We start from the raw sequence: 12,705 nt of genomic DNA on the forward strand, positions 1-12,705 counted from the left end.
TTTCACTGGCAGAAAGCCAATAACTGTTCACTCTTCTTGAACTAAATTATTCCCTAAGCCCCACACCCTCTAACACAAATAGGCCTTTTTAAAAACTGTATAACTAGAAGACTCTAAGTTAAGCTTATATCATGTTTTGAAAGTAGCCTTCATTTTCACAAGGGGAAGAGGGGAAAATAAGGAAAATATTGAGTATGTTAAGAAAGAGGGAGGGAAGGCTTTTGCAGACCAAAAAAAGCTCCTTTTTTACAGCTTAAAATAACTGCTGTCAACATAAGCTAATACATAATATGCCCTTTGCACTAATCTATTTCTATTCATATTACTTACTGAAATAATTACTGCTTAACACAGTACTTAACTATCTATTTTTTGGCAGACAACAGGATTTTGTACAATTGACAAAACAAAAATATTAAAAAAATATATAAAAATACCATAATGACAATGTAATATTGCAACTTTTTTACCCTAAAACATATTCAAAGAATTAGTTCAGTAGTTCAAGCTAAAAATAAAAGGGTAATAAGTGTAGTAAGACTTATCAGGAAAAACAGAGTCTGTGACTTATATAAAACCTGAGAGTCAACGTTATATTCCTAATAGAAAAACAGGCTTACTTCTAGTATTCATTACCAGTTGATATAATAGCTCATACTTAGGAAGAGCTTTATAGTTTACAAAGAGCTTTTCTCACAATAATACTGTGAGGTAGATAGAATAAGCATTATTGTTCCCAGTTTATAAATGAGAAAATAAGGCTCAGAAAAGTTAAAGAACTATCACATGGCCATGTGTTTATTAAATGTCAGGGCCAAGGCTTAACTTCAGACTATAAGACTAGTCTGCTTCCACTCTGTCACAGTAACTTTCTATGATGTTATATAAAACCACTTCCTTTAAAAGATCAATAATCAATATTATATACTTACCACACTGAAATCAAGATTGTGGTCAATCCACTCTTGTCCTTCTTTGAATTCATCATGGAGTCCCATGATATAAAGAGTATCCAAAGCATCTACTATAGTAGCACCCATTTTTGAACTTCCTAGAGTTAAGAAAATAGAATTTCATAGTGAGTATTCTTTTCATTACAATTGATTTTTTTTAAAAAAAGGAAAATAGTATAAAAATTAAGTCTGATAGAGCACCTATCTTAAAAATGTAAGGAAAGATAATCATCCATGTCATTCTTTCAGGAATAAAGATTCTAGTTAATTATCTTGACCCAAGTCTGAGCAATTTGTCCTCACAGAAAACCAAGAAAATAGAACCAGGGAATTTTAAAATCTGTTGCTGCTGCTACTGTTTTGCAGAGAAAGAGAGATAGTTCAAATCACTTTTGTAATATTTAATAGAAAATATCAGTATTCTTCATAAACAGAAAATATCAATATTCTTCATAAAAAATAAAATTCAAAATGTCTTCGATGCTCTTGATATGAAGAATAAAAGTATTAATTCACAACTTTTTTCAATTCCCATTTCTATAGTACTTTACAATTTATAAAGCACTTTCCTTACAACAACCTTGTGAGGTCCTTAAGTAGTGCAAATATTATTATTTCGATTTTTTTAGATGAGGAAACTTCAATTAAGAGATATTAAAAGGAATTCTAATATGGCTGGAAGAATAACTAAGAATGAACTATTTGTATCCAATAATATCTGGGCTTGGCAACTAATACAAAGGTGACACGTAACTTTAAGAAAATCTGATACAAAAAGGTAATATCATTGAAAAATTATAATTCAAGCACGGTTCTCATAATAGTGAGCTACTTTCACCCATTACGTTTAATGATCTGCAAATTACTATATAACATCAAGGTTTACATACTAGCCATAAGCCAAATGAAAAGTCAACATATTAAAGCTAAAGCATATATAAAAAATGTGAAGCTTTTCATGACCCTCCCCCAGCTACCAGTGCCTTCTCTCAAAAATTATCCCCCATCTACTTTGTATATACATTTATAAGTACATGTTGTCTTACCTCTCTAGATTTCAAGCTCCTTGAGGTCAGAGATAGCCTCATCTTTAAGCCTAGCACAATGGCTGGCACTTTGTAGGTGCTTAATAAATACTTAGCAAGTGACTGATTAAGTCAGTGGAAAAGTGATTTGATTGTAAGTCAATTAAATTTCATAATCCATATTAGATAATCAGGACACTTGTAATCTTTAGGAAAACAATACAGTGGTCCTAACAGTAGGTGGCAGTATAAGTTAAAATTAATGCTTAGTGTTCTTTGACCCCTTTTCCCAGCTAAAACCTAAAATGTCTCAAAAAGTTCACTCAAAAAAAATCAATAAAATCTAATGATGATATAAGCAACTGAATCTTAGAGAAAAATATCACTAAGAATATTACTAAAAATTGTTAGAACATCTTCAAAATACATTTCTGCTTCAATATTTAACAACTGTCATTCATTCAACAAAAATTCATTAAGTATTTACCATTGAGTAAGTGCTGGGAATACAAAGAAAGGCAAAACCATGGGCTCAGTTCTCAAGAAGTTCACATTAAAACAGGGGAAGCAACATGCAAACAACCAATGATTAATATCATATAACAGCAAATGGAAAACTATAGGTGAGTAACTCATAGAGACATTCCTGACGGAATATCACTTTCTTATACCAAAACAAATTTCCGTGAGATAGGTACAACATTTCCCTACACTCTTACCTCAAACAAAGGACAAGAGATAGACAGCTGAGCAGACAACATAAACTCTACCACCAACCTACCCGGAACGTTACTAGGCAGCTAAAGAGTGGTGGAGCTCAGAATAAGTGTACGCAGATTCCATGTGACTGTACGTAGCTGGACTCCATTTAAGTTAGAGATCTTCTAGATTCTCTAATTTCCTATCCAGCTAAAAAGCAGTCCCATGATTGTCAACCAAATAACCCCCCCCCCCACCCCGTGAGTTTTCACAGATTCTTTCCTCCTAGTGTAAACAAACAGCAGAAGGGCACTAAGTATAAAGAGAGGGCATTCAATCAGTAGTCAAGAGAACCAAGTGCACACGTGAGCTCTGCTGATTGTGGCTTGCTAGGAAGAAGGATGGGGAAGGACTGTGGGGCTTAACAAAACCAGTGGAAATATGGAGGAATTGGAGCTGTGGAGATTCCATTTTTCAAGAGTCATTACTTTCCTGATAAAAGGGAAGCAGGTATCTGCAGCAATCAGGGGCAACAGTGAGAAGAACAGGAACAGCAGAGCAGTGCAGCCTGGCAGTCAAAAAGTTAATGCTGTCCTCCACTGCATTAAATGAGGCACTGTGGCTAGACAGAGCGAGGCAGGTGAGAGTCCACCCTTGTCCAACAACATCCGGACTGATGGGCTCATTTCTGGATACAACATTTTAGAGAAAGTACTGCAAAGCGCCAATACATCCAGATGGCCATGATTAGGACAGTGAAGGAACTCTAGACTCTGCCATATGTCGAAGAGTTGAAGGAACTGAAAATGTTTATCCTTGAGAAGAGACCTGGTGGGAGGCGTGGTGGTGGGAGGGTACAATGAGAATTTTCTTCAACTATATGAAATAAGGAAAACTTATTCTGCATAGGCTCAAAGCACAAATTAAAAGCAAAAGGTGGAAAGTCAGGGGCATAAGATAATTATTAATTTAAATTTAATATTTTTCAAGTACAAGTAAAAACAATTTTTAACATTCATTTTTTAGAATTGACTTCTAAATTCTATCCCTCCCTCCCCTCCCCCCTCAATGCAAAGGCAAGCAATTTGATGTTATACAAGTGCAGTCATGCAGAACATATTTCCATGTTAGTCACACTATGAAAGAAAACTTAGACCCCTCTCCCTCCCTCCCAACCCCCCCCCCCCCCCCGCAAAAAAACCCTCAACATAAAATTAGAAGAAGATTCCTAGCAATCAGAGATGTCGAGCTGTGGAATAGACTGCTTGGGAACCAGAGAGGGGGCTGTAAATGCAGACTTTCAAGTAGAGGCTACATAAATACTTGTATGGGATGTTACAGAAGGAATTTAAAGTATAGGCTAGACCAGATGGTTTCTGAAGTTCCTGACAATTCTAAAACTGTCTCAATTAATGAACTGACTATTCTCTTTGGGCAAGGCCCTTTTCTTTTTCTGTGTATGTGACAACTTCACTGGAACGCATTAGTTTTCTTAACTATAAAAGACTCAGATTAGATGACTACCTAAGAACCCCAACCCTCTTGAAATAAATATTTCAGATTCCCTTTAATTCTAGTGCAGTTCAGGGATACAGAACATGGTGAGTAGTGGATTTCAGAACAGAATTCCTGACCAGCAATGTTCTTTCTATATACTTCCTTATACCCATCTCTTTTGCTTATTTTAATAATTAATATTCACTTCATCTTTCAATATACATAAACAGAGTATTATATTCTACTATTCACTGCAAAAAGTACAAATTTCAGTTACATTCCTGGTGAAGCAGGATTCTGTGGGATATCCTGCCTACCCAATTATATTTATGATATTGTTTTTATGGCCCAAACAGCAACCTTGCAATTACAATTATGTCATCTATTGCTGCCTTGGCAACACTATACAGTCATTACCACCTCTATGTTAATGAGGTTCTGTACTGCCTACAAAAATGCTCATGTGTCCGTCAGCCTCAAAAAACCCTCACTAGATCCCTCCATCCACCCTAACCATACGGTACTATGATCCTTCTGCCCTTTCGGGCTAAAGTCCTCTACAGTAGGTTGCCTTCAATTTCCTCTAATTTCTTTCTTAAACCCTTATAATCTGGCTTGCGACTTCATCATTGCACTAAAACAGTTCCCTCCAAAGTCACTTGTTAGAATTCAGTCATTTCAGTCATGTCCAACTCTTCATGAACTCACGATCTCTTAATTGCCCAATCCATTGGCCATTTCTCAATCCTCATTCTCCTCGATCTCTCCCCGCAGCCTTTGACACCATGAAGCACCCTCTCCCTTCTCCTCTATATTTTCTTCTCTTTAGGTTTTCTAGACACCATTCTCTCTTGGTTCTTCTCATATCTATTTCATTATTTTTCAGTTTCCTTTGCAGAATCCTTATCCAGATGACACCCTCATCCAGATCACATAGGTATCCCACAGGACCTCGTCTCTTCTCCCTCTAGACTACTTTAAGTGACAATCTGATCATCTCCCATACATTTAATTACCACCTCTATGTTAATGATTCTCCAATCTATATATCCTACCCTCACCTCTCTGCTGGCCTCCAATTTCCTATTTCCACCTCCCTTTCAGGTATCTCAAATTGCATGTTCAAAAGATTTCCTCAATTCAACAAATCCAAAACTGAACTCATTGCTTCTCCCTAACCCTCCCCACCTCCCACCATTACTGTCAAGGGCAACACCATCCTCCCAGTCCCTAAGGCCCACAACCTAAGTGTTGTTCTCAATTCCTCATCATCTCTCAACATCCCTCCAGGTCCAATTTATCGCCAAGGCCTATCAATTTCACCTCTGCAACATCTCTCAGATGCATCCCCTTCTTTCCTCTGATGCTACCACCTGGTGCAGGAACTCATCACCTCACACCTGGACTACAGCAATAGCTGCTGATGGGTCTTTCATTCTTCAAGTATCCCCCTAACTCTAATGCACTCTCCATTCAGTCACTAAAATGATTTTCCCAAAACAAAGGAAAGATTATGTCACCTCCCCTACACAATAAACAATAGTGGCTCCCTGCTGCCTCCAGGATCGAATACTATACTCTGTCATTCAAAGCCCTTCAAAACCTAGGCCTCTCCTACCTCTCCAATCCTCTTACATCTTTCTCTCCTCCACATATACTTCAATCCAACGGCACTGGTCTCCTGACTGTTGTACAAACAAGATACTCCGTCTCTCAGCTCCAAGCATTTTCTCTGGCTTTCATGCTTGGAATGCTCTCCTTCCTCAACTCTGCCTACTGGCTTCCTAATAAATTTCCATCTTCTACACAAAGCCTTTCCCAATGCCTTCTAATACTAGTGCCTTCCCTCTCTTATTCCCCCTTTATTCTGCATATAGCTTGATTGTACATATTTGCTTGTTGTCTCCCCTATTATATTGTGAGTTCTTTCAGGGCAGGGACTGTCTTTTGCCTCTTTTTGTATCCTCAGTGTTTAACACAGTGCCTGGCCCACAGCAGATCCTTAATAAATTTTTATTGACTAACCTGGGGTTTATAAACTTTTTTAAAAATATATTTTCATAACTATTTCATTATGATTAGTTTCCTTCTCTGTAATCTTGTGTATGTGCTTTATGCATTTTATGCATAAAATTTTCATGCGTTTAAAAACACTATTCTGAGAGGGGCTGTCCATACCTTTCACTAGACTGTTAAATGGGTCCATGACCAAAAAGAAAAAAAAGTTAAGGACCCCTGCTACAGTGTAATGTGACTCAATTTTTTTTATTTTTTTTTTATTTTTTCTTGGTGGGGGAAGGCAGGGCAATTGGGGTTAAGTGACTTGCCCAAGGTCACACAGCTAGTAAGTGTCAAGTGTCTGGGGCCAAATTTGAACTCAGGCCCTCCCAACTCCAGGGTCGGTGCTTTACTCACTGCGCCACCTAGCTGCCCCTCAATTTTTTTTTTTATAACAATCATACCAAACCTTATACATCCACTTAAGGACAGTCCTCTTCAAATTGGTCTACTTAGGGAGACCACACAATTATTCAACATTACTCATCTGTGACTTTGAAAGTTTTTCTGGTGAATATTTTGAAAGGTACAAAGCTACTGTCTACAATTTCACTTTATTTGAGGAGAACAGGGAAAAATTCTTCTACATACTACAAGACAGATAGAATAATGTATTTTTTATTAAAATGGAAAGCATGACAATAAAATAATGGGAATGATTTGTTAATGTGGGTCATAAATGACAGTTAAAATAATTCAAATAGGTTGCCCCTTTATGACTAAATAAAGACAGGAGATGTAAAACATAAATTTATACTGAGAAAATATATTCTTCCTAAGTAATGTTACTATGTCTGGATTAATAAAATTCTGTATCATTAATGACGAATGTGTGACTACGTGTAAAACAATGATACATGATTAAATATTGTCTTCTACTTTACCTACTATAATTACTTTTAAGTCATGTTCAGTGATAATAATATTGTCACTCCAAAATGTTACTCTTTCTATATCCCATATCTCCCCGTTAATCAAAGAATTTAAGAACCTGCTTGAAGACCATGTGCCAAAGATCTTATACACTAGCAGGGTGCTTAAACTACATGACTGCTAATGTTCTTTTTAACTCTACAAAATTCCATGACTCTTTAATGTACGCTATTGTATAAAGGAGAACATAATTTTAAAAGGATGTTCTCTAAGGCCACTATAAGATGCTGATTTACCAAAGAAATATTAAATATTATTTCTTAGTCTCTCTCTACAATGATAGGATAGAATCAGGGATAAGACCTGTAATTTCAGTGGGATCAGGTAAGAAAACTCTCTATACTAATGTAGGTCAGCACCTCCTCTGTAATTGAAGAATCTTAGAAGGGGCAGCTAGGCAGCACAGTGGATAGAACACCAACCATGGAGTCAGGAGGACCTGAGTTCAAATCTGGCCTCAGACACTTGACATTTCCAAACTGTGTGACCTTAGGCAAGTCACTTAACCCCAACTGCTTCACCCAAAAAAATAAGTCTTAAGAGAGTTGTCTCTCACACTAAAATGTTATGTGATTTGTCCAGAACACAGTCAGGCATCAGGCAACAAGCATTTACTAAGTGCCTACTACGTGCACAGCATGCTAAGGGCTGGAGATAGGAAGAAAGGGAAAAGCAAAGCAGATACCCAGTGCTCACCACAGTACTGAAGTGAAGAACCCTTATTCTCCTCTAGAGCAGTGTGGCACAATAGAGAGAGAACCTGCCTCTGATACACACTGGCTTGGGACCCTGAGAAAGCCCATTGTCTTTCACTGCTCCAAGTAACTCTCTAAGACTTCTGCAGAAGACTTACTGACAAAATTTCCTCCGTAACAGTTCTCTGTAACAATTAAATTATAGATCCAAATGAAAAAAAAAGCTCTACTTACTCAATCAGAAAAGTACATTAATACATTTTAGGAATATTTCCAGAAACAGTCTATCCATCCTCCACACAATGCTGTTGCTGTCGCTGAGCTGCTTTTTAGTTGGGTTTTCTTGGCAGAGGTACTGGACTGATGTGCCATTTCCTTCACCAGCCCAACTTAGAGAAGAAGCAACTGAGGCAAACAGAGTTAAGTGACTAGCCCGGGATCACACAGCTGGTAAGTGTCTGAGGTAGGGTTTGAAATCTGAAAGATGAGTCTTTTTGACGGCAAGCCCAGCTCTAGCCATGGTGCCATCTAGCTGCTACAATTATCAAAGTGATTTTCCTAAATATCAATATGACCTTCAAACTCTCCCTACTCAATAAAAACCACTGGCTCCTCATAACCTTTAGACATTCAGAGCTCTTCACAACCAGACCCCAACTTACCTTTCTAGCCTTATGCACCCTATAGTCCAAGTCAAACTATCCTCCTTGCTGCTCTTCTAATATGACCTTTCATACCTTGTTTCTGTTAGCACAGGACAGATTCTACACACACAGTAAAGGCTTGTTTCCTTCCTTTCTATGCCTTTGCTCTGGCTGTACCCCCATGCCTGGAATACACTACCTTCCTTACCTCTAAACACTTAATATGATATTGGCAGTTGTTGGTGATATGGGAGAATTAAGAGAACCCAAGCAAAGGAAATTGCTTGCAAAAGTGGGTAAATCCAGAGAACAAATAAGGATTAAATTTTTTATGAATGGATCAAGAATTAATGTAATTTCTGTTTTGTAAGATACATTGGAATGGAAAATAAGGTTTATGAAATTATACAGAATAAAGCAAAACCAAAAAAAAAAATACACACTGACCACAAGCATAAAGTTAAAGAAACCTGTAAATTAATTTTATATATACAGTAAGGAAGATAAAGCATGATGACCAAAACAGTATAACCATCTTTAAAAGTCAATGGGAGCAAAACAGCACAATTACTACTCATATACTGCTTAAAACATAAAACAAAAGAGCCAGAACAAATACAATTATCCCTTCCACATCACAACTTTCCCCATCTCAGTTTCTATATATCACAGGTCAGCATAAGAAATTAAATGGGAATGTTGGGAGAGTTTTGCAAATGCCAGGAGACAATACAGAAAAAGCTTAAAAACATAGAAATGCATAAAATATACACACATGTGTGTGAATATATATGTGTATATATATGTAGTATTGTATAATATCGACCGAAATTTTACCATAAGGTACTCTAAACACCCCATAAAAGAAAATAAAAAATCCAGACTTCTTCTCTAGTACGGAGGGACAAAAAATTTTATGCGAATTTTCCAGATCTCAACGCTGTGCCCCTAAGCCCAGCCACCAAATGTGGAAGGGATAACTGTAATTATTAAGTTAATAAAAACAAAGTATAGTGATACCACCATCCAATCTACAATGACAAAATGAGATACCAGAAGCCTGGGGACATTGAGGGGAATTAGGCAAATGACTGTGGGTAAGTCCTGGAGAGTGCTAGGAGGCCTTCCAGCCCCCATAGGCTCTGAGCACAAGACAACCTGAGACCAGAGTATCGGAATGCTCCTTGAGGAAACCCTAGGGCAGTTAAACACCTACAGGCCAGAGACAAAAAGGGGAGGTGGAAAAGCTTCAAAGCTCCTAATGAGAAGGGACCCCCTCTACAAGTCCTACAACCTCTGAAACCATGCACATACAAAACTGAGCTGACCCTGACAGCTTTGAAGGCCAAAACTGTTGTTAGTCCTTCATTGTCCAGGAGGACCAAGATCTCAAGAAAGTAATGTCTTGACTTGCAAATGAATCGGAATTAAGTGAGGCAGGGCTATGCAAAGTCATCAGCCTCACTCTCTCCTCCAGGGTCATCCAAGTCTAGTGGTAACATGGGTCAGGACAACTGGTGATGGCCCCAGGTGCAGTGGGAGACCTTTTTACCCTAAGGCCTTTCCTAGGACTCAATTTGTCTGAGACAACACACATTCAATAATCACAGGCTATGTGAGAACTGAGGCAAAAAAAGCAATCAGGGAGGGGAAGACTCTCAGGGTTTCTGGCCAGAAGAGAAACAACTGCTATTTACAGAAGGCCAAAACACTCTACACTTGGAAAACATAGGTGAATCTAAGACCTACCAGCATTTTGTGCAAAAGAGACATCAGCAGATATGAGAGTCAGTGATAAGACCTCAGACAACACAAATTTTAACAAACAGGTGCCTACCATCCCATTCAAGTATATAGGGGTATTCAGAATTTGTGCCTAAGACAAGTGCTCAAATCAGGAAGGAAAGCTTAAAACATGAAGACTATGACAATAAAAAAATTTTTATGCATCTCCGAATGTCCAGAACACAACCCTAAAGGAAAGTGCCTAACTCCAAAAAGTCTAGCATCAGAGCTTCAGATAAAGATGTGGTTTGCCCACAAAGACCTAGAATAAATGAAATACAAAATAAAAAGGATATTGTCAATGAAAATAAGAGCTCTAGATGAAAGAATTCAAAGGATACTTACTAAACCACTTATTAAATGAAGTATAACATGTCACCCAAGTACAAGCCTTCCTGAAAATGAGAATGGATCAAGAAGAAACAAAAGACTCCATGAATTCAAAAAGAAAAATCTTAAAAACAAATTCAAAAGACCAAAAGAAGAAAAAGAAGAAAATGTTAGGTATCTATCCCTTATCAAAAAAATCTGATTAAGAAACCAGATCAATTAGAGATCATCTAAGAATCAATGGAAATCTAGAACATTATAATAAAATACAAATGAACAAAAAACCCAATGCCTAGGCAACAAAGTGAAAGTGAAAATAATCCATGAGAAAATCTAAAATGAAAACTCTCATGAATGTCATAGCCAAAAACAAAGTTAAAGAAAACAAAATATTTGGAGCAGTCAGAAAGAAAGAGTTGATATATCAACAAATTAGTTAGGTTCACACAAGACTTAGCAGCTATCATTATAAAGACAGGAGTTTGTAATGATATTCCAAAAGACAAAGATTTACAACCAAAAATAACTTAAAACTGAATATAATCCTACAGAAAGGGATTTAATGAAAGAAACAGAGGACTTCCAAATATTTCTGAAGAAAAGATCAAAGTTGCTTAAGAGAATATCTGGAATGGAAACAGCAAAGTCAAGAAAAACCTAGAAATGCATATATATATATATACTGGAGTAATTGAAAGGAACCATATAATGGAGTATTTACGTTCTAATAGGAGACAAGAAACAATTTTCCCCTTACAATCTTAGCTGCTTCAAAAGTCATCAAAAGCAATAGGATCGAAAGTTTAGTGATGTTTTGGAAGGGATAAAGGAAAACAATAGAAAAGAGGAGAGCAATGGAGTAAAACTTACTATTTCACATAATCAGGGCATACAAAAAATATGCAAAAAGTACTATAAAATGTGGAAGAAAGAGTGGAGGAAGCAGGTACCTCATTAACTTTACATTCATCTCAACTAGATAAAGGAGGGTTTAACATACATAAAGAGTTTGATATAGAAAAAAGCCATCAAACTCAACAGGGAAACAGGAGAACAGAGGTTTAAGAGGGAGAGTAAAATAAGGAAAAAATTAAACATTTTTTAAAAAAAAACCCTCAAACAGAAGATCATGAAAAAGGTATTAAAAGGAAAGGGAATTAACATGTGATTAGGGACTACATAAAGGGCCAAGATAAGGGACATTAGAGCAGAAATAGAAAGCTTACCATTTTCTGAGAACACCTTTTTCTTCTTATTATGCTTTTTAAAAAAAAAAAAAGAGGTAAAAGGAGGAAAAAGCATACAAGGACAGGATAGAGAGAAATACCTAATTAACAATCACTGAGATGAACCTGAATGGATGAACTCAACCATAAAACAGAAGAGGATATTGGAATGAATCAGAATATAGAGTGGGACATTTTTCTTTTTTAACCCAAGAAACACACTTGAGAAAAAAAGATTCAGAAAGTTAAAATAAAATGCTGGAACAAAATCTATTATGCTTGAGCTGAAATCTTTTTAAAATCAGTTGTAATTATCATAATCTCAGACAAGGAAAAGCAAAAACAGACTTGGCAAAATGCTATGAATATGGAAACTACATTACGGTTAAAGGTACAATAACACAAATATATAACATGAACAAATGACATAGCATCTAAATACTTAAAGGAATGTTACAGGGGAAAATAGCAAAACAATGAATGAACCCATTTCAGACCTAGACAAATGTAAAAATAAAAACAGTTCACATTCTACAACTACATATGTACAAGATATATAAATTGTACTAAAAGTCTTAATGCAGTTTTATTAGTTAAAAGCTTTAATACCTTAAAGCTATACTAAGAATTTAGGGACATCTTATGCAGTAAGTAGGTGAAAGGTAAAAGAAGAGAAGGCTCTAAACACAGTGGAGAAGAGTGGAAAAGGCTTTCTGCAGAAGGTAGAATTTTGAAATGAGTCTGACAAGAGGCAGAGATAAGGACTAAGTGGCAGATAGCCAGTGAAAAGGAATGGAGTAGTGTACAGGAAACAGCAGAAGTTTTATGTAAATTGTAAATTTTAAGAAGACAAGAAATAG

General features: G+C 36.6%; 1 protein-coding gene across 1 annotated transcript in view; it reads right to left on the reverse strand.

Annotated features, from left to right (window-relative positions):
• The window catches only part of MAN1A2 (mannosidase alpha class 1A member 2), a 185,336-nt gene that overhangs the window by 92,868 nt on the left and 79,763 nt on the right, over positions 1-12,705 (reverse strand). The window contains exon 4 of the mRNA XM_036768998.1: positions 933-1,051. Coding sequence (XP_036624893.1) covers positions 933-1,051 — 119 coding nt within the window. The remainder of the gene's footprint in view (positions 1-932; positions 1,052-12,705) is intronic.

This window comes from Trichosurus vulpecula, chromosome 7, assembly GCF_011100635.1.
Source record: "Trichosurus vulpecula isolate mTriVul1 chromosome 7, mTriVul1.pri, whole genome shotgun sequence".
Classification (NCBI taxonomy): domain Eukaryota; kingdom Metazoa; phylum Chordata; class Mammalia; order Diprotodontia; family Phalangeridae; genus Trichosurus; species Trichosurus vulpecula.